Here is a 23,058-nt window from a genome sequence, read left to right on the forward strand (position 1 = left end):
ATCGTATTTTTCGGAGCCAATGTCGCGTTCTTTTGGCTTAGTTGACCAAACGTCCTATAAAATATTCATATTTTTAAAAATAATCAACATATAAAATATGTGTCTAACTGAGAGACGAAATGCGAGTGTACCTCGATTTCCTCGTCAGATTCTTGCGGACGCGTTTCATCCATGCGCGTGTCACGCGGATGTATTTTATCCTTTAACACTTCTTCAGATTTACGTGGAGATTTTTTATCTGTGAGTATGTTGTGTACATGTGCTTTATCTTTTGGTTCTTCGTCGATTTTGTGTGAATAGGTTTTAGGTGTGGATGTGTCGCGTGTGCCGTGTGAAGATGTTTTATCTTTCGGTACATCCTAAAATAACATTTAACATTTGTTATATTATCCGATCAGTTATTTAAAATTTTAAATTATCTGCGATAGTTAGTATAATCATATTCGCGTACTTTATCGTGTCTCTTGGATTCAATGTCGAATTCTTTTGGCTTAGCCGACCAAATATCCTAGAAACAATAACGTTTTGAGAGCGTAAAACGTATACCCTGCGCGAATTACGAGCTACAATGTTATGTACCTCAATTTCTTCGTCAGATTTCTGGGGACGTATTTTATACGTCAGTGTTTCGCGTGGAAATATTTTATCTTTCGGTACTTCGTCGGATTTACACGCGAGTGTCTTAGTAAGTATGTCGTGCAAGTATGTCTTATCTTTCGGTGTGTCCTAAAGTAATATAATTAACTCTTTATATCTTGTAAAGTCGCAATTGATACGATAATCACTTATATAATTGTATATAGATAAATTCGTCTAAAAATAAAATTGCATCATTTTCATGACTTTTCTACAAAATTGCCCACTCACTTTAAGCTTTACAACAATCAAAGCTGCTAATAGAACTATTTTTTTTTTTTTGAGAAAGCTGCTATCTTGTGTTAACACATGCTGTTACTCTGATAAACAATAAAATTAAACATCGAACTTTTAACACAGAAAATAAAAATTCCTTCTTTACGTCGATTTTAAGGAGGTGACGGTTCACTCACATTATACTTACTTTGTTTTTGTAAAAATTACAACAACACATTTACAAACTAGCTAACGATGAAACAGTTTGTTAGCACATTGTGTGACCAATGGAAAGTCAGCGACACACTCTTTCCTACCTTTTCAACGGTCGTTTTCTTCTTTTCTATAATAGAGGATCGCCTGCTTTCTACCTTGATTTCCTCTTCCATCTAAATTAATTGAAAAATAATATTTAAATCATATATGGCATACAAATGTTTTAATTTACGCGAAAACTGATATTTTTAACCATTTTTAACCCGAAATAAGGCTAATCAAAACAGATTCGATTCTTTCAGTAGACGATTTTCACGACGATAAGAACACATTTATTTATTTACTATTTCATGTGATATAATTAACTAACTAGAATATTTATCGAAATAATAGCGTTGTGAAACTGTCAATGTTCTGTATAATATGTATGGTGTGTGTGTGCATGTATACCTTCTGAATAGAAACACGTCGTAATGCCGCGGTGCCATCATCGAATATCTATGCGATAATAAAAAAATAACATAAAAATTTTTCGTATATCATAGAATATTCCAAAGCGCTAGAATGAGGTCGTAGCTTTCGAAACGTATACAAAATTTGATATTGCAGTATCTCGTACCGTACGCGAGCGTGTACAATCTGGGTGCGCACCACATGCATATGTAAAACAGAAAAGTCGGCCCAGGCTCGAACTCGAGCTGTAGCGCCAAATAGGATAGGATAGTATCTCGTACCTTTCCCTCGGCCGTAATGAGCGAGCTGCGACGACTCTCCTGCTTAATTTCCTGCACCTGCAATACGAAAATTCGTGTATTGAAATTTGCTTTCGCGACGATCCAACTGCTCAATTCTCTTAGAAAAATATAGGAGACAATCGATACTCACTCTGCTTATGGACTCTTTGCGAGTCGCGGCTTTCTCGAGTTTAGGTGTGATTTCTCGAGATTCCTAAGCATGAACAACAATCCATATAACACTTTGAAATGCGCATTAATCGGAGGTATGGTCGTGACTTAAAATTATGTCTACATTTAGTCGACAACCCGTATCTCCAATTTATGTCATCGCTTACTGTCTCTTAAGTGATTCAATGCGCTCATAAGGAACTTTCATGCAGAGCCACAGAAATCGCAGTGCGAAAGAGGAGAAAGAGCCAAAACGTGCAGAAATTCGGATAGGTGCGATGAGATGAAGGATGCAAATTTCAACCTCAACGTTGGGCAATTTTCTTCTTTTTTTGTAAAGGACCAGCTTCTGTGATTCAAGAGAAAATACGAGTCTCGAAAATCTTCTTTACCCAGGCAAGAGTAAATAAATATTGCAGCGGTTGCTTAAGAAGTGTGCGCACACGAGACTCATTCGAAGAAACATAGCGGATAAGCCGAGATTAAGCGGATACTGTGGAAAAGAAAATAGCATGAGCAGAAGGTATATAGCATGAGATAGGCGAATATTTATCGCGCGCAAAGGTGATTTTGCAACCACAAGCCAAAATCTCACAGTCGCAAGGAGCTGAAAAGAAGCTAGAAGAGGTCATTTGCGGTGGCTCATAAACACACGTTATCTCGCATGTCGGCGGAATACTCTGCCAAAGCTATAAAACGCAGCAAATTGTTCGTTCCAACGTATCCAAAGGCTACTTTTTCGAGCGCATACATTACCGAAACCCGATCGATCCGAGATTTCGCACTCACCTGCAGGATCTCCATTTTCTGAAACAGAATATACCGCGATCTTTCAGTTCACTTCACGGTTTATTAAATCTAAAATGATTTTTTTCACGGATTTAATCAATATTGCTCGTACATAACTCGATTATATAAACTCGATTATAAATTATTGCAACGATTGTAATAGCGTATTCACGTATTCTACTTTTAATAGAATAAGCTTTACTTTACGCATTATGGGACACATAGTACACATAAACTACAAGGGATAAGGTGATATAGAAGATAAATACAAGCGAGAGCACAACGGGGCAAACAGGATGACGGAAATAACGAATAATTATTATCACGTTGTAACGTGTTCTGAGTATGGTGTACTGTTCTTATAAAAAGATGTCTCGTTTCGTTCTTCGTAAAAAATTAAAAAGAAATAACCAAGTCGTACCTTCCCAACACCTGGTTTGTCGATACCATTCGGTTTCATGTCGGACTTATCCTTAAAAAAATAACAAGAAAAGATTGTTTATCCTATGAAAAAAAGTATAAAGAGAAAGAGAGAGAGAGAGAGAGAGAGAGAAGAAAAAGGAAAGATTTGAAAAATTTATGTAAAATAAACAAAACATATAGCAGAAGTGTCACATATAAATATACATTATGATCAATAACTTACGATAAAAAAATCAATTATTTATGTTAAAATAACTATTTACGACAAAAATCAACAATTTATGTTAAAAATTATTTTATTATTGATAAAAATTTAACGTTTATTAATTTTCATTATAATTAGTATAAATAAATGATATTTATGTAATAGTGTCGGTATATGTTATGTATGTGTGTACCTCGACGCGAGAGATTATTTCTGAATCCGATTCTTCGAGAATGGCTTCTGTGCTGATAATGCTGGACTCAATTACACTCACCACTTCCTCCTCTTCTACCTCCTCCTCTTCCATCTCTTCGTAATCCCCTGATTGATCATCCTCTTCGTCGCTCCATACCGACACCTTTCGTGTCGCAACACGTGAGAAATTTTCAACAATGTGCCAATTGTCGCGTCGAGGAATCGAAAGATTGATCGTTTTCACGTTTAATACAAAGTAAGCTTCTTTCTCTTCGGGAAGAATTTCCCTTTTTATACAAGATATTTTCTTTTTGAAATATATCTTAATTTTTCAGTAAATATATTGAGGTCAAATTTAAGAACAAAGGCATGCCATAATAAAATTTAGGAAACGATCGATCTTCCTATATCTGTATCAAGTTGTATCAGTGTATTGATCAATGCACGAATATACTGTTAATCACAAAGAAATATGCGATGGGGGCAATAAAAAAAGGAAAAATCGAAAATTAAGTAAAATCTCAATCGATCCGCTCGTTTCGGCCGCTACCTTCTCTTCCTTCTTTTCTTCAACCTTCTTCTCCGCTTTCTTCTCGATCTTCTTCTCTTCCTTCTTCTCGACCTTCTTCTCTTCTTTCTTTTCCACCTTCTTCTCCTCCTTTTTCTCCTCCTCTTTCTTTTCCTCCTTCTTTTCCACCTTCTTCTTCTTCTTTTCTTCCTCCTCCTCGTCTTTCTTCTTTTCCTCTTTCTTCTGTAATTTAGGGGTTTGCATGCGACAATGGGAAACGTGTCTCATTCAGGAATGACCATGGGAACAATCACCGTTGGAAGAATAGTCATTGAATATTATTAATAATTGAATAATGTTTGAAAAGGATATTATGTGACATTTCATATTTAACATATATCCTAATTTTTCATGGGAGAATATTTAGATTATTTTTTTACTTGTTCGGCATACATATTTTGGGTTTTGTATAACGAGAAAACGGATGATTATTAACTTACATTGAACATACCAACTTTTTACGTAACATTTTAGGGAATTTTTCACTTAAAGTTTGTTTGCAAATTGTTATGTTACGATTTATGTAAAAATTGGAAACGACTAATAAGGAAAACTTATGTCAGCGTAATCTATGTTTAAAATGTTCAGGAGTTTTTTTTAATTCCTTACCTTGACGATGAGTCGGGCCGACGATTCGTCTTGGCCGTATTCGTTGCTTACGACGACTTTGTACGTTCCTGAAAACTCCGTCGAGGCCGAAGTGATGGTCAATTTCATGTCCAAGCCATTGAAAGAGATCATTATATCCTTTGACGCTTTGACAACTGTTGAGTCTCTGCATTGGCATACCGTAAAAAGTACTGTTAATAATCACGAAAATTTACAAAAAAATCTATGACACGGTAAAAAATAAGATACAATTGTCGGTTATGAAATAACATATTAATTTAGATTATGTAAATTTACTAAAAAATAATATTTGTTTATATCTATATAAAACTTCTCTCTTATAATCTCGTATTACAGAAATGTCGTATTAATAGAAAAAAATGTAAATTTTTTTTATTAATACACATACATACCTGTACCACGTAATAGTGACTTTTCGATCTTGCGTTGCGAGGATGGCGATGAGCTCGATCGTCTTGCCTTCTTCAACAGTCTGAAAAGAACAATATATCATTAATTTAATAGGCTACGTTTTCATAATAATGTCTTTCTCTTCTTAAGCTAAGTATTAAAAAAAAATAACATCGTGTTTTAAACAAAAATACTTACAAGTGATTTCAGACCAGTAACGATCTTTGGTTTCTCGCCTTGGTCTGGGATTTCCGTCACTTCTACTACTTGCGAGGTAGCTTCGCCCTTTTCGTTGCGTGCTACCAACTTGTATACGCCTTTGTCTGTTGCCGACATTTGTTCGATTTCGAGTTTTACAGAAAACTCACCCTACGAAAGATTCGAAGAAATCAACTTATTAAAATTCAAACTGTGAGCAGAACTTTTCAAAAATAATACTATCAAAATTTGCACTGAGTTAATTCCAATTACAATTTTTATAATATCTAATTACATACATTATAACGACAAGATGCATTATAATAGCTATAAAAAAAAGAAAATAATTCTCTTCCTGAATTAAATTAAAAGAAAATTTCTTTTCATCAATTATTTATTTTATTAACGATACAAATATATCTTACGATAACACGAGACTCACTTCTCTGACTTGTTCGACGTGCAGCTTATGCCTGTTATCTTCTTTAACGGCCAGATTCTCCTTAAACCATGTGCAGTCGGGCGAGAATTTGGAAAGGACATGACACTCGACTATCACAGTCCTCTTCTTGACGATCTTCACTACCTTTGGTTTCTCCTTAATCACGGGTATAACTGAAATCACAATTATCGAAGTAATTAATCAAGAACCACGTCTAAGGAATTCGTTATTAAAGACATAACTATTTCTTGCACTTTGCAAAAACTAAATTGTAATAAACTAAATTATCATAAAGTTTAAATAATTTGCTCTAAATTCTCGAGACACGCACAAATTAGTTATAATGAAATTCTTGACTTCGATGAAATTATCAAATCACATCATTGCACCGGAGCAATGGTAATTAAACAAACAACACACTCACTCTCAACGTTCAACGTGAGGTTGGCGTTGAGTTCGCCGAGCTCGTTCTTGATATTGCACTTGTAGAGGCCGGAATCGTCTGGTCCAGGATCATTTAAGGTGAGTTTAATATAGTAGATGTCCTCCTTCTCCTTTACGATACTGATGGAGATCTTGGAGGACTCCTTCACCACCTGGCCTGCGTGAGTCCACACGATCTGCGGCTTCGGCTTAGCCTTGACCTTACAGTCCATGATGACGAGCTTGCCTTTGTTCTGCGACTGTATCCGTGGCTTCTCTAGGAAAGTTGGTCCGTCTCCTTCCGGTTCTGGCTCGGCCTCAATATTCAGGTTCAAGTTGGCGTTGCTCTCGCCGTATTCGTTCTTCACGTGACATCTGTAGGTACCGCCATCAGGTGCTGATGGATCCTGTGAATGAAACAAAATACATCAGCGAAGATGTAATTTAAGATGACTAAATTGAAAAATAATTTACAAATAAAACATAAGTATATATATATATATGTATATATATATATATATATATATATATATATATGGAATGCAAATCACGAGAAATCGAATTTCTGCGAGAAGAACTAAAAAATTATATTTTCTTCATGAATCCTATTGCTTCCTGCAAAAGTGTAGTAATCTCTCTCATATACCTGTGGTGCGTTCATTGATTATAACATACGCATATGGGACCTACAATTTAACACCGGTTCCGAACGGCAAATTATTTTAGAGAGGTTTTTCTTAGCAAGGATACTCTCGGTAGTTTGCCATTGCCTTCCGAGAGGAGACACAAGCGTAAATATTTTGGCTTCTACTTGAATCAAACCCAGGATCACTAGCATAGTAGACCAGTGTGCTGTCGGCACGCTCGTTTTCAAGAAATGATATAAAAGATATATCAATTTTGTGAAATTAAACTTTTAAAAATTTAATTTCTCTCCGTTTATTGGATTTTTTCTTCTACGAAGCTGAAAATAATTAAATTAATCTTCGAATAACATGTCAACTGTCACATTGACTTGCAATTTAGTCATTGTAGACAAAGAAAAGGAGCCTAGATCATATGATTCAGACAGCCAATCAAAACTGACTTTCTTCACTGCGCTTCTCCACTTATTAGATGTATAAATTAATTCTCGGCCCCTACATTAAATCGACTACAGCACCTATTCAAATTGAAATTTTTTGCCACTGAATAGCCGTTTTAAAGCGCCATCGCTAAGTTTTAATGCGAATTATAACAGTTGATGATACTATTGACATAACGTCAAAAAACAGTAGTAAAAGCAAATGTCGTTCGAAAAGCAGCACCTGAGGCACCGCCTCCTTCTCGCATTCAAACTTTACGCGAAAAAAATGCTGCAAAAGCACAAGAAATTATTTGTTTGGTCTTCGGCGAGAATGCTTTGTCCTATAGCACGTGTAAAAAGTGGTTCTAGAAGTTCCGGGATGGAAATTTTAATCTCCAGGATGAAGAACGCCAACCAAAAAAAATTGAAGATGAAGAATTGGAGGAACTACATAACGAAAATTCTTGTCAAACGCAAAAGGAGCTTGCTGAAGAACTGGGAGTCACTCAGCCAGCTATTTTTATATGTTTAAAGAAGCTCGGAAGAATACAGAAGGAAGTCGTTGGGTTCCTCACAACCTTACTCGTGAAAACAAAATTCGATGCTAAGACACGACAATGTTCCTCCTGTCACGATTTAAACAAAAGGACTTTTTGCATAAAATTGTGACTGGGGATGAAAAATGGAAAAATAGATATTATATGACAATCTTAAGAGACGAAAATCATGGGTTTATCCGGGTCAATCATTAACAAGTACTGCGAAACCGATCATTCACTCGAAAAATTGTTGTGTATTCGGTGAGATTTCAAAAGTGTTATTTATTACGAGATGCTCAAATCCGGTGAAACTATTACTTCTAAACGTTACTTTTGTAGCAAATGATAAAATTCAGTGACACGATTGAAGAGAAAGAAACCTTTTACCGGTAATGGAAATAGACAGGTGACTTTGCTGCACGACAACGCGCGGCCAAATACAATAAAAGCGACCATGAAAGTTAACTTAGGTTGGGAAATTTTCCATCATGCAACATATTCTCCAGATCTGGCCCCCTCAGACTATCACCTGTTTCGGTCGCTACAGTATCACCTAGCCGATTCGCACTTTCGATCTCTCAAGGAATTCAAAAAAAGCATCGATGACTTTATTCGATCAAAGCCAGCATCTTTCTTCCGAGACGGTATTCGCAGGATTGCCTGAGAGATGGCGAAAATGTGTAGAAAGTGAGGGAGGTTACTTTAAAGAGAAGATAATTACTTATTTTTTTTTACAAATAAATATCAAAATTATGCCAAAAAGGCCGAGAATTAATTTATACATCTAATATATCTATGACTTTAACTTGATGTTTTTTACACAACTTAATGAGACGTGATAATAGTATAGTACCGATCACTGGTGACTATCACATCATTGAACTTGTTGAAAAAAAAGTGCTCGAAGGATCACCTTGATCTGCATGACAAGCTCGTAGATATCTTCCTCGACCGTCATCGTTTTGATCGTGATCTTCGACGACTCCTTGACCACATTGGTGCCACGGAACCACGTAACCTCCGGTTTCGGGTTCGCCTTGCACTTGCACTTCATAGTGATCAGCGTGCCGCTCTCGTTCGGGATAATGCGGGGTTTCTCGATGAAGGACGGCGCGAAGCCCGCACCCTCTTCTGCATCTTGGAAAGATCCGCGGTTAGACATGGTCGTATGAGCGTAAGGACGCTAATTTCCGGTGCGTCAATGATACCGGAGACGTAGTCTGTGTCGGCCAAGGAAGTCGCGGTCGCAAGATCGAGCCTGCGACCGCGACTCCTCCCGATAGGCCCTGTTAGTCGTGTTGGCAGCTCAATGAGTTACGAAGCGAAGATAACAGAGACTTCACGATTGGTTAGCAGTAGCGCGACTGTGACTGTGGCTTACCTTATGGACCGTCATCGTCATCGTCGCGATCGTTCATCGGAGAACAATCAAGCTTTCAGTCTTTACCGCGCGGTCATATAGAATGCACTTCGTACGAAGGATACTCGAGGAGAATCGGTGGGATTCGTCTCGAACGAAGTCGACAGGAGGGATCTCATTGTTTAAGCGCGATTTATACCTTGTAGATGTTTTTCTAGCTAATGTAGCTTTTAAATTGATTTTAATTTGGAACGAACGTACAAGAAGTGAAATTCTTTCTATTATCTTGGACAAAGCGAAGATACGTAATATTTTTTTTATCTGAAAAAATGCTCACTTGAAGTTTCCTTTCTTGAGGCTATAATTGCGTACTATAAAAAGATTTCTGAGTTAAAAAACATTATTATTTTTAATGAATCAATTACAGCACTTTTAAATCGATTACTTCTAAAATGTTTCATTTCAGACGATAATTTCTATTTTCGGATAATTCGATAATATACAATGCGCAATTAGCAAGTTCGATTAACATCGGAACGTCAATGAGGGCCCTCCCGTATGCTTCGAGGGGGACTTGCCTTGGAAATTCAGGGAGATGTTGGCGTTACTCTCGCCAAAGTTGTTAAAGGCGTTGCAACGGTAATTCCCGCCGTCGGCCTTGGTCGGGTTTGAGATCTCGAGGGTGAGCAGGTACGTGTCCTTGCCGGTGGCCTTGCGCGACATCTTGACGCGTTTGCTGTCGGCAATCGTTTTCTGACCCTGGTACCACGTAATGTCCGGTACCGGGTGTGCCTCCAGGATGCACTCCATGATAAGTATGTCGCCTTCCTGGCGGATCGTTGGCTTCTTCGGGAAGCGCGGCGGCTTACCGTCCGGTATTCTGCGTAAATCGACACGTCAGATACGAGAAATGCCGTTTCTTTTCCGGCGGACGAACGAACTCTTGCAGGAGCAACGCCGTTTCTCGTCTGTCGTTCTGCCCGCCACGCCACGCGAGTGTGCTCTTGAAGACGCGGCGCGATGTCACGAGGAGAGATATTCGCGAAATTCCGGAAATCGCGGGCTCTCTTGTTTGTTTGTGACTATTTTGGAGTTTCATTCGCTAAAATCTCTACTTATAGTTTTTGCGCTAAATTTATACTTATTTCAACATGTTACATGTTCAGAGAGAGCGTGCGACTTTCGATGCATTCTGACACGCAGGCATTTGCAGACCCATAAAGGACGCAAGTCTCCAGAAACAATTGCGATCATTTATAAAAATGTCTTTGTTGCAAGTCTGCCGAACTAATGTTTGACTAAGTACACGTACACGAACGTCTACATTACATCACATGGAAAAGAAACAGTTAAGTCAACGATAGATACTCCCATGTTTAAGCAAGAATATTATAATATTCTTGGAAGATTTTTATTTTTGAATTAAGTGCAAGTAATACTTGCATCAATACAAACTCAATCAAATCGAGACGAAAAATCTTCTAAGAAGATTATAATATTCTTGCTTATATATGAGAATATCTATCATTGATTTCAGATTAATTTATTTTCCGTGCCAGTTTTGACCAGTTGATTCTCTATTTCGTTAAAATCCTTCATATTCATCGACTTCAGCGTTTCTATATACAACAGAGAATACAATTTTTTTCATTGTAACGTACAATCAAGCGTAACAGATTTCAAAAAGAATTCTGATAGTACTGGCGATAAGAATCTACAGTAAAGAGGATCACGAATAAATTTGAATTCATTTCCGGTATTTTAACTCCAACTTCATTTCTCTGTAATAAATTTCAGTTGAAAGAAGCGAATCTTCAAAGAAATCGATCCGATACACTCGACTTCGTAGATTGCGAGCTGTGATCGCGCCAATTTCGCGGCTCTAAACGGGTAAGTTCCCATCGCGCTGCGTCCATCGGACCGGAAGAGCTCGGCGTGGCGGAAAAAGTCGCCTCTCTCGGATGCCTACTTGAGCCTGTCGCCACCCTCGAAGTTCAGATTAATCGTCGCCACCCCTTGGCCGTGCTTGTTCTTCGCCACGGCCCTGTACTCGCCCGCGTCCCCCTTCGCCACGCTGTCGATCCTCAGCCTCGCGAGGTGATACAGCTTCTGATCGAGTTCCAGAGACGTGTTGAACCGTCCGCCCTCTTTCACTTCCTCGGTACCGTGATACCTGCGATCCCGCCAACGTCGAAATATCCGCCCGAAGACTGGTACGTATTGCGCGCCGCGAGCGCGCGCTCGAAAGTGCGCGGTCTCTGATGCACCGATTTGCATTGGCCACGTGGACCGTCGGAGAAAACGTCAATTCGTCGACATCGAAGCGACCATCAAATAACGAGTTTCTATTTCTCATCCAATAATTTACCACGAATTTCTCTTCTCTATCGAGCGATTTACTGTATACGGAAAAAACAAATTATGCTAGAACAGCAAATGTTTGTGAATAGTGACAGCAAAAGAAAATATATTTAGACAGTAAAAAGTTTGTTTGGACAGCAGAAAGATTTGTTAAGAATATTAATTGCTATTTGCTGGATATATGAGCAATTAATACTTTTAACAAGTCTTCTGCTGTCCAAATACATTTTTTGCTGTCTAAATAAGTTTCTTTTTGCTGTTCTAGCAAAATTTGTCTTCCCCGTGTGAATTTCTATTTTCTATTGAACAATTTACTCGTTTAAATTTACTTATCGAATTATATTCGCAATATTAGTTAAAACACTAATGTTTCGTACTTGACAGAATACAATTGCACAAACTGCCTCTTCTGAATTTAATTGTAGTTTCTGATTAATGTCGAGTTCCTTTCCTCACGAACGGCACACTCTCCGACGTACTTCCTAGCGCGCACGCGCGCTCGCGTCGCGCTTTCAAATCTTACCACTTTACACTCGGTTTCGGATCGCCGACAAGTCGGCATTCGAAGGTGATGGTGTTACCGTCGTCGGATTGTCTTATCACCGGTCGTTCGGTGAAGGTCGGTTTAATACCGTCTTCCGGTACGGGTGCCTCGTCGCCTACGTTAGCACAAACGATCGACATGATCGAGAATTGTTCATACACATCCATGCTTGCCTATTCAATCCTTTCGCTGCCTAATGTCTAATATAAGACCCCAGATGCGCGTCATCCGCGATTTCTGACAGAGAAATATCCTCGATCAGGATAATTTTAGCAATAAATTGAATTCTAACAAGAAATTGAGAGTGTCAAAATAATGAAAATTGAACTAAAATGAAGACCTCGCTTCTTCCTTGCCTTTCTCTAAATTATTTACGAGTTGCGGAGTGAAACAAAGAAGAAACGAAACTTAAATTATGGATTAGCCATTTTTTTTTTTCACGTTATCGCCCCGAGATGATACTTTTTGTGATTCTGCCTAAAATTTCCTTGCATCTCGGAAACGTTCAAAATAATCGAGCAGTGAAAGGCTTAAATACGCGAAGCATTTTACAGTTCGATGCGAGATCGGGAGTCACGTATCGATTTGGCTTGGAAATAATTTCTGCGAAACTTTCCAGACCGACCAAACGCTCTTTCTCTACTGTTCACGCAAGTGCCGTCGACCGATTTACGTGAAATTTAACTCGACTCTCAGCCTTTACAACTCAATCTCTCCGTTCATCGGTCGTCTCGTTTCGTACCGTCTCCGCATGTAACAAGCGCGCTGTAGCCAACGCTTAGAAACACACGCTCGAGGATCACGATCCTTGCCGATCGACCATCCTGTGAATTAGGTTGCTTTCTTTACTCTCCTTCCGTCTATTCGTAATGTACCGCTTGGTGGAGTATAGTATAATTGTGTTCTCGAAGTGTCGCCTGCTCCGTTTCTCTCTTCGTACGTCTCTTTGTAACGTTACACGCTCGCGCTCGGCGCGCATGGCGGTTAGATGAGAATAGAAACACAGTTATGGGCAAGCCTTCGTCAAACATAGTCTGCGGGTGAGTTTGTGGTGTAAAGTATAAAAGTGTACTCGACCATGTGACACGCGCGAAAAAATTCCATATCGATCGGAAGATATTAATTTCATCGTTCCGCGCGGCAATCGACATTTACTGCGATGCATCATTGAGAGAGAGGGAAATCCTCTCTGTTGGAAGACGAAAAGGGCGCGTGTGTATATATTTCGATGTTGTGACAATGTACGTTAATACATGACATTAATCGATTATTATGAATATGTACAGTATGATCAAACACACGATCCCAAACTGTTTTACTCATTAAGAATCCTTACGAATTAGCCGATGAGAATGACCAGCGCGAAGCACGTGACAAAAAGACAAATGTAAATATATATACAATATTAGAACCGTGGTCGTTAACTACATGGATAATTTACTATGTACTGTAAAGAATATTTCCATATTTGCTAGTCTTCCTTCTGTATAATTTCGAGAATATATGCGGATAGTTTCAACATGATCACTGTGCTTAAATGCGTTCATTAATGTATTATTATTTTTACATAAATTAGAATATCCTTAGGAAAATATATATCTACACGCAAGTAATTAATAGAACTATAAACTTAGTTTCTTAATCATGCATTTTATTTGTAAATAATAATATCAAAATTGAATTTCAAGAAACTCGAAAGATTCGGGAAAAATATATGTGTGGAATAAAAATTGCAATATCAATACAGCACAAATAAGGAAATATTCGTCGTTAGCAGGTCTAACCACCACCATCACCACCACAGAAATTCCGTCATCTCCAATCCACGTGTAATTGTATTTGCGTGTGCATGTGTAAGCGACCCTCGATAGGCGCATTCGAAAATCGGCCATATGAAGGGGACTTCCCCACGTCAACGTTGCACACGTCAAACACGATCGTATGAATAGAGAAAAGATGTCATCGAAGCAACCTAACGAAGCGTCAATATGTAAGGCTAATCTGCGATCGCATCTCGCGCATACCGTTATACAATTAGAACCAGAGTCTGGCTATGTATGTTTCATGCGTGACACATGATTTATGTCATCCTTCTGGATAATCAGCCTTTAATCAAATTTAAATAAATTAACAATAAGTCATTAAAAGTCTCTTTCACTTCAAATTGTCGGTGCCATCTGATTGTTATGCAATTCTATCATGACGTGTAACTTTATATTATTAATAAAATATTACATTATTAAAAAACCGATTGAGTTATTATTTTTGTTATTGTGAAATATATTAAGAAAGGGAATTGGCCAGACGCTGACTCGAGCGTATAGAACGGGCGCGCGCGAGATGTGATTCGAATTAATACATGATTGAAGCAGCAGTACACGGTTGTTATAAGTTGATATTATTCTGATCCGCTCTCTATGCATTTTACGGTGCAGAATTCATGAGAGACAAACGATAGTGCGCCTCGCAATGTCGTTTAGTCGATTAAGATCAACCGGGCTGTATATCGTGGCTCGCGTCGAGCCGACATCGATACGTGCTCATCGCTCGACCGAGACAAACCATTAAAAAATAAAGATACCGTATATACTAAGTGAACAGTAGAAGAAAGTAGAAGACTGAAGAGAATGGACAGCTGATGGAGAACGGAAAAAATTAAATAATAAACTGCGGATTGATATACATTGGTGCAATAGAGTCGACATGAAGGAAGCAAATAAATGGGACAGAGACCATAGATAGACTGAGAGAGACAGAGATGAAGAGAGTTGGAAATATGAAAGAGATCATCGATATACATCCCGAGTGAGAATGTGAGAGAAAGTCTGAGGAACGGCACCGATGATCCGCTTTGTTTTTCATTTCGAGATTGAATAAGAGAACGTCTTCGTTATTTTTTTCTCCAAATGTTTCTAAATTAAAAAAGTTTGTTGAAAAATTACTTGTTAATCTATGAAAATTGTCAACAAAAACCATAAGAGAAAGCTTGAAAATACAAAGACTCAGAATTGTCGAACCTTTACTGAAGTAAAGTATACTGGTTTGTACTCTGAAAGATATAAATTAAATTAATGCTACCGTTAACATCACGTTAACATATGTTACATCAACGTTAAATAAATTAATAGTCGTACATTTCGTACTGAGCGTACATTTATGAAAAAAAAATTAAGCAGACGAGGATGCTGAATTCGTGTAAAGCGGATCATTGGTTAAAGTATAAGAAATACTTATAATTGTCATAAATTCTAAACACTTACTGTCGAAATTCAGGGAAATCGTAGCATTAGACTCGCCAAGCTCGTTTTTCGCTGTGACCTTATATTTGCCAGCATCCTCGACGGTCACATTTTTTATTTCCAGGGTAGCGAAGTATGAGTGGCCATCTTTGTCGACGGTCAGCTGAAACGGTTCAACGAACGTTTCCGAACGAGCCTCCGAAACCGAATCGCCCTTAACTTTTCCTCTTAGTTAGAAATTAAAGAATTGGGAATCTAATTTAACATCAGAACAGCTTCTGATTCTACATAAATATAAAAAGAATATTCTATCACGAAGAAAATTGCTATGGTTGCTACAATATTTTTAATAAAAGAAATGGATGTAAAATAAAACTAAATAGATATTGTAGTAAAATTTGCTTAACATATGTCCATCTATACAATTGTCACAACTATATCCTTATGATATGTAATGTTCTATTAATATATTCTCACATAAAGTTGCCTCAAAGTTGAAAGTAAGTTGAAAAATGATAGATGAGAATACATCTTCATACTGCATTCCAGATTATATACTCGTGGTACTTTTTCTCCTAAATCAGTCTTTAGTAGGGAGAAAATGAGTTTTTCAACTTCACGTGCTTATTTCAAACAGTTCATTGTGTTGACAAAAAATGAGCTGTTGAAAAATTCAACTTCCTTTCTAACACGATTCTAACATGATTTGAAACATGTCTCATCAATGTCCGATGCAAAATGCATTTCCGAATTCCTGCAGATGTATTACCAATTTTGTGTGGTTGTAATATCCATATAGCAGAGATATTCTCATTGAAATTATGACAATTCAACAAGTCTTTTCCTTAACATTATGCTTTTTACAATATTTGTCTATGTCTAGACCAAAAATAATATTAATATTTCGTTGTGGCAACCATATCTAGTTAAATGATATCTGTAGTGTTTTCTCCATACGTATCACGTTCTCTATGCAGATTTATCTAAAGAACTTTTTACAAATAACATTATATTTTCTTTTACGTAATATATTGTGTAAAATAGACAATGAGTTTGATAATACGGACATAGAAAAGAAATTCCCGTCATACGTACGTGACACTAGACCCTCGCGAGGGGTCATTGCGTCACACAAATGTGACATTAATAACGAACATGATATACAGTCCCTGGCCATATTATTAGACGCATTTTAATTTTTTACAATTCATTGATTTCCGAGGGCCAGCTTTATAATTCGGCTCATCTATCGGTCGAATTATGTTAAGGAATCATTATTCTATAAAAGGTATTTTTTATATCATCATTTAACTTGGCTGTTACAATGACTTTGAACAAGTATGAACCCGCACTAGTTACATTGTTGATAATAACGAAAACATGAGTTTTGAGTGTATCAATTGATATTTAATTTAATTTTCATTTATTTGTGACTTGAAACTTCAAATTCCCTGTTCACTAACAGAAGAATAAATTTTTGCGTGAAAAATATTAATATTGTTTACAAAAATGATGGGTGAAGCAAATGATTTGATACCTCAGGAAGTTGCAGAGGTAAAAGCGCTGATTGACATCAAAAATTATTCTAATCGAGTAAACATTAGTAGTAGCTTTTCTTTTTCTCCTAACCTGTATTCTATTAAAAAATTAAAGTGCATCTAATAATACGACCAGGCACTGTACAAATATGGAAATATATTGTAAGATATTAGATTAAATGATAATTCAATAGTATGATTTCTCTCATCGACTTTTGCATCCCGAAATTAGCGAAGTGGCTTCGCTTATGATCGGGACCGACGAACCTTGTGCCTTGACGAATCTTTGACCATATTCCCATCGTGAAACCATGTGACCTTTGGCGTGGGATCGGCTGTGATGCGACATTCGAAGAGCAGCCGTTTGCCGTCGTCCTCTTGCCTAATCGCAGGCTTCTTCGCGAAAGTCGGCGCGATGCCGTCAATTTGTCTGCAAGTGCGAAATAAACGTCGGAACCAGGTGCGCGCGAATTTATCGCTCGCTAACGCGTTAATCGCCGCGCGGATCGCGAGCGACGTGAAAATTAAGAGGTTGCGTCAACGTCGTTGCGCATCGTCGAGAGAACAGTAACTGGATAATGTGAATCCGAGATCGCGCAGTGTCGTATCCTTCCGTGTACATCCGCTTCCGGTGCGACCCTTAATGTGTTAACGAACCGAAAGACAGGTTTGCGCGTGAATTTCGAAAGAATTTCGAAAATTCTAAAATTAGCCTCGAGTTTTCGCCGCACAAGAGGCGCTCGGTGCTTTGGCAAGTGCACCGAGAATAGATTTTCGAAATCAAACTGATCTCGATCGCACCGCGATATTACACACTTACCGCGGCAAATAATCTTAACACTTACAAAGGAACTAGTTGCACTACAAAATTTATTTATTTTTGTATTACATAAAACAACAGTTAACAATTACATTAGTCGTCGTTGCTCGAATTTTATTTAAAATGAATTAAATACACTTAGTATAAATCAGCGCTTTGTTTTAAATAATTTTCTTGACAATATTTGATAATATTCCTCGATAATATTTTCTTGAAATTATTATTCGAATGTATAAATGTAAAAAATTGTATTTTGAATAAAATTCGGGTAACGACAATTAACGTAAATTGTTATGCCATTTTTATTTTATGTAATACAAAAATAAATTTTGTAGCGCAAAATTTCCAAATAATTTTTATTTTTTTATTGAATAGCAAATCAATACTTTTCCTGCAGTTGTTGGTATAAAAGTATGCAAATAATCATAAAATGGTATTTTTTTAATTCTAATACATTTACTAATAATTCACTTGATCGCATATTTCAAAAAAAATTGCAAAAAAAATCAGGAGAAGCAAGTTTTAATTGGCTGCCTTATTCACTCGATCACTCTCGCTATTTGATATCAGCTTCTACAAACTCAATATATATATATTACATAAAAAACTTTAAACATTAAATTTCTCATAAATTATTGCGCACTAGCAAATTATTTTATAGTGTATTAATGGGAAAAGTGTACTATAGTATATCAAAAGTTCAGCAAAATTTAGGATATTAAAAGTTAGTTATCCTCTTGTCAATGTAATTAAGTTTACTAGTATTTTATAATCATATATATTCTTTTCCGATTATTAACGCAAAGCTATTCCAGTGACAATTTTAATACATCGTTCCCGCTCTTCTTTGAATGATTAATAAACAGTAAATCAATAATGCGTACGGTTAGAAAATCTTAATTATATTTAGTTACATTGCGTCTTAAGGTTATTCCGCCAATTAATATATACGCAATGAAAAAAAGATTACGACTCTTTTACCTCGATGAACTTCAGAACGCATCTGATATCTAACAAGAAAATTTATTCTCTGAGACTTACAAAAATTTATTCTCTGAGAGTAAAAACCGAAAAATCACAAATTCTTTCTTGTAGGATGCGAACGCGCTGCAAAATTTATTGAAGTAAAAGTGTCGCACCTTTTCCTCACTGACTTTTCTTCCACACGAAAACACCACAACAATAATCACTCATTTCGATGACAAATCGCATGCTCGCGCGCGCACACACACACACACAAAGTAGTTAGTGTGAATTAGGAGATAACATGTTGACAAAAAAACATAAGGAGAGCGAATTGTATCAGGTAAGTGCGGGATTAAATAATTAGTACACTCTACTTTCGCTTATCCCAATTATTCGGACAATGGATTTCCATCGATCTTCCTGAAGTATCAGATAAGCGAAAGTGAAGGAAAGAGACGATCAATGATGTTTGGCAAGGCGAATATAAGTGCCGCTTTGCGCAGCGGCTGAGAGCGGTGTTACGGGATTTATCGTGACTTTCGCGGATTGCTCGCTCGAAATAACTCTTGTTTTGTTTAGCCGACGTTTCCTGACGAGAGAAGGCATGTTCTACAGCTCGTTCTGATGGTAACCCGACAGTTAACAGCTACTTCAAAACACGAGTAAATACTTTACTACCGTAACCGATACTATTCTCCGTCGGCGCTTAGCGATACTTCCGTCGACCCTTAAGTATTATTTGGAAGTCTAAAGTTATTTCAATGCAAGTTCTCCTTCTCTCTGTTTCTCTGCGACTTTTATACGTGTACTTGTCTTCTCATCTCTTTAAAAAAGACAAAGACGGCTTGGTATGATGAAAATTAATCAAGCGTTCGTATTAATAATTTTCAGCCGACTATCTGAATTCGATCTTCAATCTTTGGGAATTTTTTTATAAATACAAATATTTTTTTGTAAGAATACAGTTTGTGGGATAGGCAGGAAGCTCTCGCGACTATTCGGACGAGTGTTTCCTCGAAATCCGCCTACACAGCGGCGTCGCAAGATTCCAGTCGGAGGATAAACACGATCATCGCTGTTTATCCTCGCAAATTGAGAAGCAGGACGAGAGACATGTGCTTAACACTCATGCGTCCCGCATGGGCCATAAGTGCATTAGCCTGCGTACCGGTGTATGATGTGGCTAAGTTTAGCGAGGAAGTAGGCTGCAGCTGTTTTCCCTCGACTTTCGCTTTCTCGTCAACTGTCGTCGTTGTCGGCCGATTCGTTTCCTTCGCGATCGACAGTCGTCGAATTCCGCGGAATTCCTCTCTCGTCGTCGGGAAATTCGAACCGGGATTCTCGAATTCACGCATACATACAGAACTTCGTGGGTGGCGCGCAGAGTAATTCGATACGCGACGCGCTCCCGAGAAAATCGTTTCTCGTACCTGTCGGACAACCGACGAATTTTCCTTTTTTTCTCTTTGCAAATGGAGCGCAAACAGCGACGTTTCGGGAGACGCGTGGAAGCGGAAAGGCTCGTGTTACTTTTAGAAATTCACGGGAATCACGTCTGTCGATGCGATCCGAAAATACAGCATCTCATCGTATCGTCGTCGCTGCCGACTGCGTCGAAAGAGCTCGCCGAGTGCTTTCGACCCAGTTTCAAATTATCTTCGAAAATCATTAAAGTCGCGTGAAATTCGAGGGCTGATAAATGTTTTCCGCTCGTGTAAGTAGCGGCGAGATCGCGCGCACCAATTTCGCGATTGATTTAGCGTTCGATAGTCCAATTATTATTATTGTCATTAAACCGCGGACAGATGGAATTTTTTGTGAACTATTTAATAAAACTTTGCAATTACCAGAGTGACCCCTCCTCTTCGCTCGATGTTTTTCCATTACAAATTAGCGACATGACGAAAATTTATCGTAAATTCCATAAAGAACTTATCACAAATTTATCAAAAATTTGTCATAATAAAGCATTTCAATTCGTCAAGAATTAAAATGGACCGTGCTATAGAACCTGGTAAAATAAAATTACAGAGAGCTGCATAAAATTATGCAAACACAAAAATCGTGGAAATTTGTATCACTGCTCACATCTTTCCTTCACTAATTCGTGAATTTTCTTTCAACAAAAATTTAATGAATCTTTCTTTTGATAAACCTTTTGATGAATTTAATGAATTTTCCCTTCTGTACGAATATATCCTATATTCCTCTGCAATATAATGTACGTTGTGTCAAGATAAACATTTCTCAAATTATCACTTCCAGCAATATTTTACTTTTATATATAATCTTCCTTATTTTCCTAAATGCTCATCCGCGAGTTCATTCTTCCGTCAGTCGGCCTCATTAACGTCACTTAACTGTAATCTCCTACATATATGCTAATCAACTAGGTTTCAACCGATTCTCCCCCCCCCCCCTTTACCNCTTTCTGTCGAGCTAGAACCACGATACAGATCGTGGTTCGGGTGAGATTTAGTGGCGGCTCTCTCGCGAGAGACAGCGTCCGAAATAATCCACCACTTTGTGGTCGGATCGCGCGAGGCACGAGCGCGGTCCAAAACTAGAAGACCTTAATTCTATTTCCATCCACGTTTCGCGTTCGTGGTTCTATGCGTGGGTGGATAGATCGGTGAGAAGTCGATCGTATAGAGAAAGAGAGAGACGGAAAGAGAGAAGAAGAGAGAGAGAGAGAGAGAACTAAGAGGTACACGGCGGTGGTCGCAATTTCTATCGGACGCGGCGCGAACGCGACCGAAAATAGCGGGCATACCGCGACCGTTTATTCTCGGTCGGGCGCATTTAACGTACACTCCAACGTTATCGGGAAAGATAGCGGGATAACAGTAAATAGCGCGCTGAATGGATCTCGAATATTACATAACTCTCGCGTGTTCACAAACGCGCGCTACTTCATCTTCGTGCTTTTCGGGCTTCCGAAGTTTACTCAGCGACCAGCTCGCAGCAGCCGACTCTTCCTCCCGCGAAGATTCGAGTATCAAGAGAAACGCTTCGACGGAGGAATTATTTTTCTTTCAACGAAGAGAGGTCTTTCTGTCTCAATTTGCGAGAACTTGCGGAGAATGATGAGTTAGATTGAAGAATGGAAATACGCAACGGAACGTATTCTGATATTTATTTCCTTCGATATTTCCATCCTCAATGAATAATTATGCGGCTTATTATTACGTTCACAATTTATTGATTAAATATATTTACACACGCATTAGTTGTTGTTATTATTGTTAAACACATATAAAGATACAAGTGTACATTCATTCTTATCGATAACGTCAAATACATTTATTAATGATCGAAGTTCGCACGATCGCCACATGTGAGAACAGATCGTGGAAGCCTCACTCAGACGTTCTTGCATTTAAGTTAATTATCATTTCATTCGTAAAACACATCATAGCGATGTACTCACCCCTTCCTCGCGGGTTTCTCGGCGGCTAAAATCATAAATAAAAAAAAAAGACAACGGAAGTAAGCGCAAAAAATATGGAAAACGAAATGTTCGATGAACGAGGTAAGAAAAACGCGTTAGTGTAGCGTAAGCGTGAAGCGTCAAACGAGTTAATCGAGTAGAGCCTAGAGAAGCGACAAACGAAACTTTTCTGCTCTGTACAAACTGCACGGACTTACTTCTCTCTAGGCTCATCCATTGCTAGAAAAATATAACGGCGAAATGTTAATTGAGAAAAGAAAACAAAGTAGAGAAATTTTCAGTAAATTCTCGACGCTCAAATCTCAAGTCGAAATTTTTCATCCAACGAAATTCTAATTTAATTCAAAGTCAAATTCAACGAAAAATTACTATCCGCTATCTATTCACACGAAAGTAAAATAGTCAGTTTCGTTCATTTTAATATTGCGTTTATTATCTTTAGTACTGTATTTATTATATTTAATACTAAATCGACCGCGTAGGTCCATTCAAGCAACTCAATGATTTGATTAGTATTCTCTTTCCGCGCTTCTAAAGTTAGAAGTAGATACAGACAAACATGAATCGGCCGCAAGTAGAATAAACCAGACAGTGGCCGAACAAAGACCGAATTGGCTAATTAAATAATGATATAACGCGATTCTCCTACACTAAAACGAAAGGTCAGTTGAATCACTTGTATCTGTTTAAACAAATTCAATTTAAAGATTGTATAAGATGAATTAATTATCCTGATTCTTTTGGAAAATTTTTAGTGTTAATTTAATTTCTTCCTTGTGCGAAACAAATTCAAACTTTCACGATTCAATTCACGGTTCAATTCACGATTATAAAGCTGGCCCAACATATTATTAGTCGCGTTTATCGCTTGATTTATTTGATTTTCCAAGTGTAGAATTACTCAAATTGTGCAATTAAATCAACTTTATGACAGTTGA

The 23,058-nt window shown here is 37.8% G+C and overlaps 1 protein-coding gene across 1 annotated transcript in view; it reads right to left on the bottom strand.

The window, feature by feature from the left end:
* Positions 1 to 23,058, bottom strand: part of LOC106749619 (twitchin-like) — a 108,489-nt gene that overhangs the window by 71,253 nt on the left and 14,178 nt on the right. Inside the window, 18 exon segments of the mRNA XM_014629266.1 lie at positions 1,170 to 1,241; positions 1,803 to 1,859; positions 1,954 to 2,016; positions 2,763 to 2,780; positions 3,184 to 3,234; positions 4,136 to 4,336; positions 4,763 to 4,928; positions 5,176 to 5,255; positions 5,372 to 5,542; positions 5,814 to 5,986; positions 6,238 to 6,643; positions 8,755 to 8,972; positions 9,780 to 10,081; positions 11,171 to 11,374; positions 12,086 to 12,221; positions 15,367 to 15,508; positions 17,151 to 17,313; positions 22,318 to 22,339. Of these exon segments, the coding sequence (XP_014484752.1) occupies positions 1,170 to 1,241; positions 1,803 to 1,859; positions 1,954 to 2,016; positions 2,763 to 2,780; positions 3,184 to 3,234; positions 4,136 to 4,336; positions 4,763 to 4,928; positions 5,176 to 5,255; positions 5,372 to 5,542; positions 5,814 to 5,986; positions 6,238 to 6,643; positions 8,755 to 8,972; positions 9,780 to 10,081; positions 11,171 to 11,374; positions 12,086 to 12,221; positions 15,367 to 15,508; positions 17,151 to 17,313; positions 22,318 to 22,339 (2,645 nt within the window).

This window comes from Dinoponera quadriceps, unplaced genomic scaffold (genome assembly GCF_001313825.1).
Source record: "Dinoponera quadriceps isolate SergipeBrazil2010 unplaced genomic scaffold, ASM131382v1 scaffold3595, whole genome shotgun sequence".
In the NCBI taxonomy this organism is placed as follows: Eukaryota; Metazoa; Arthropoda; class Insecta; order Hymenoptera; family Formicidae; genus Dinoponera; species Dinoponera quadriceps.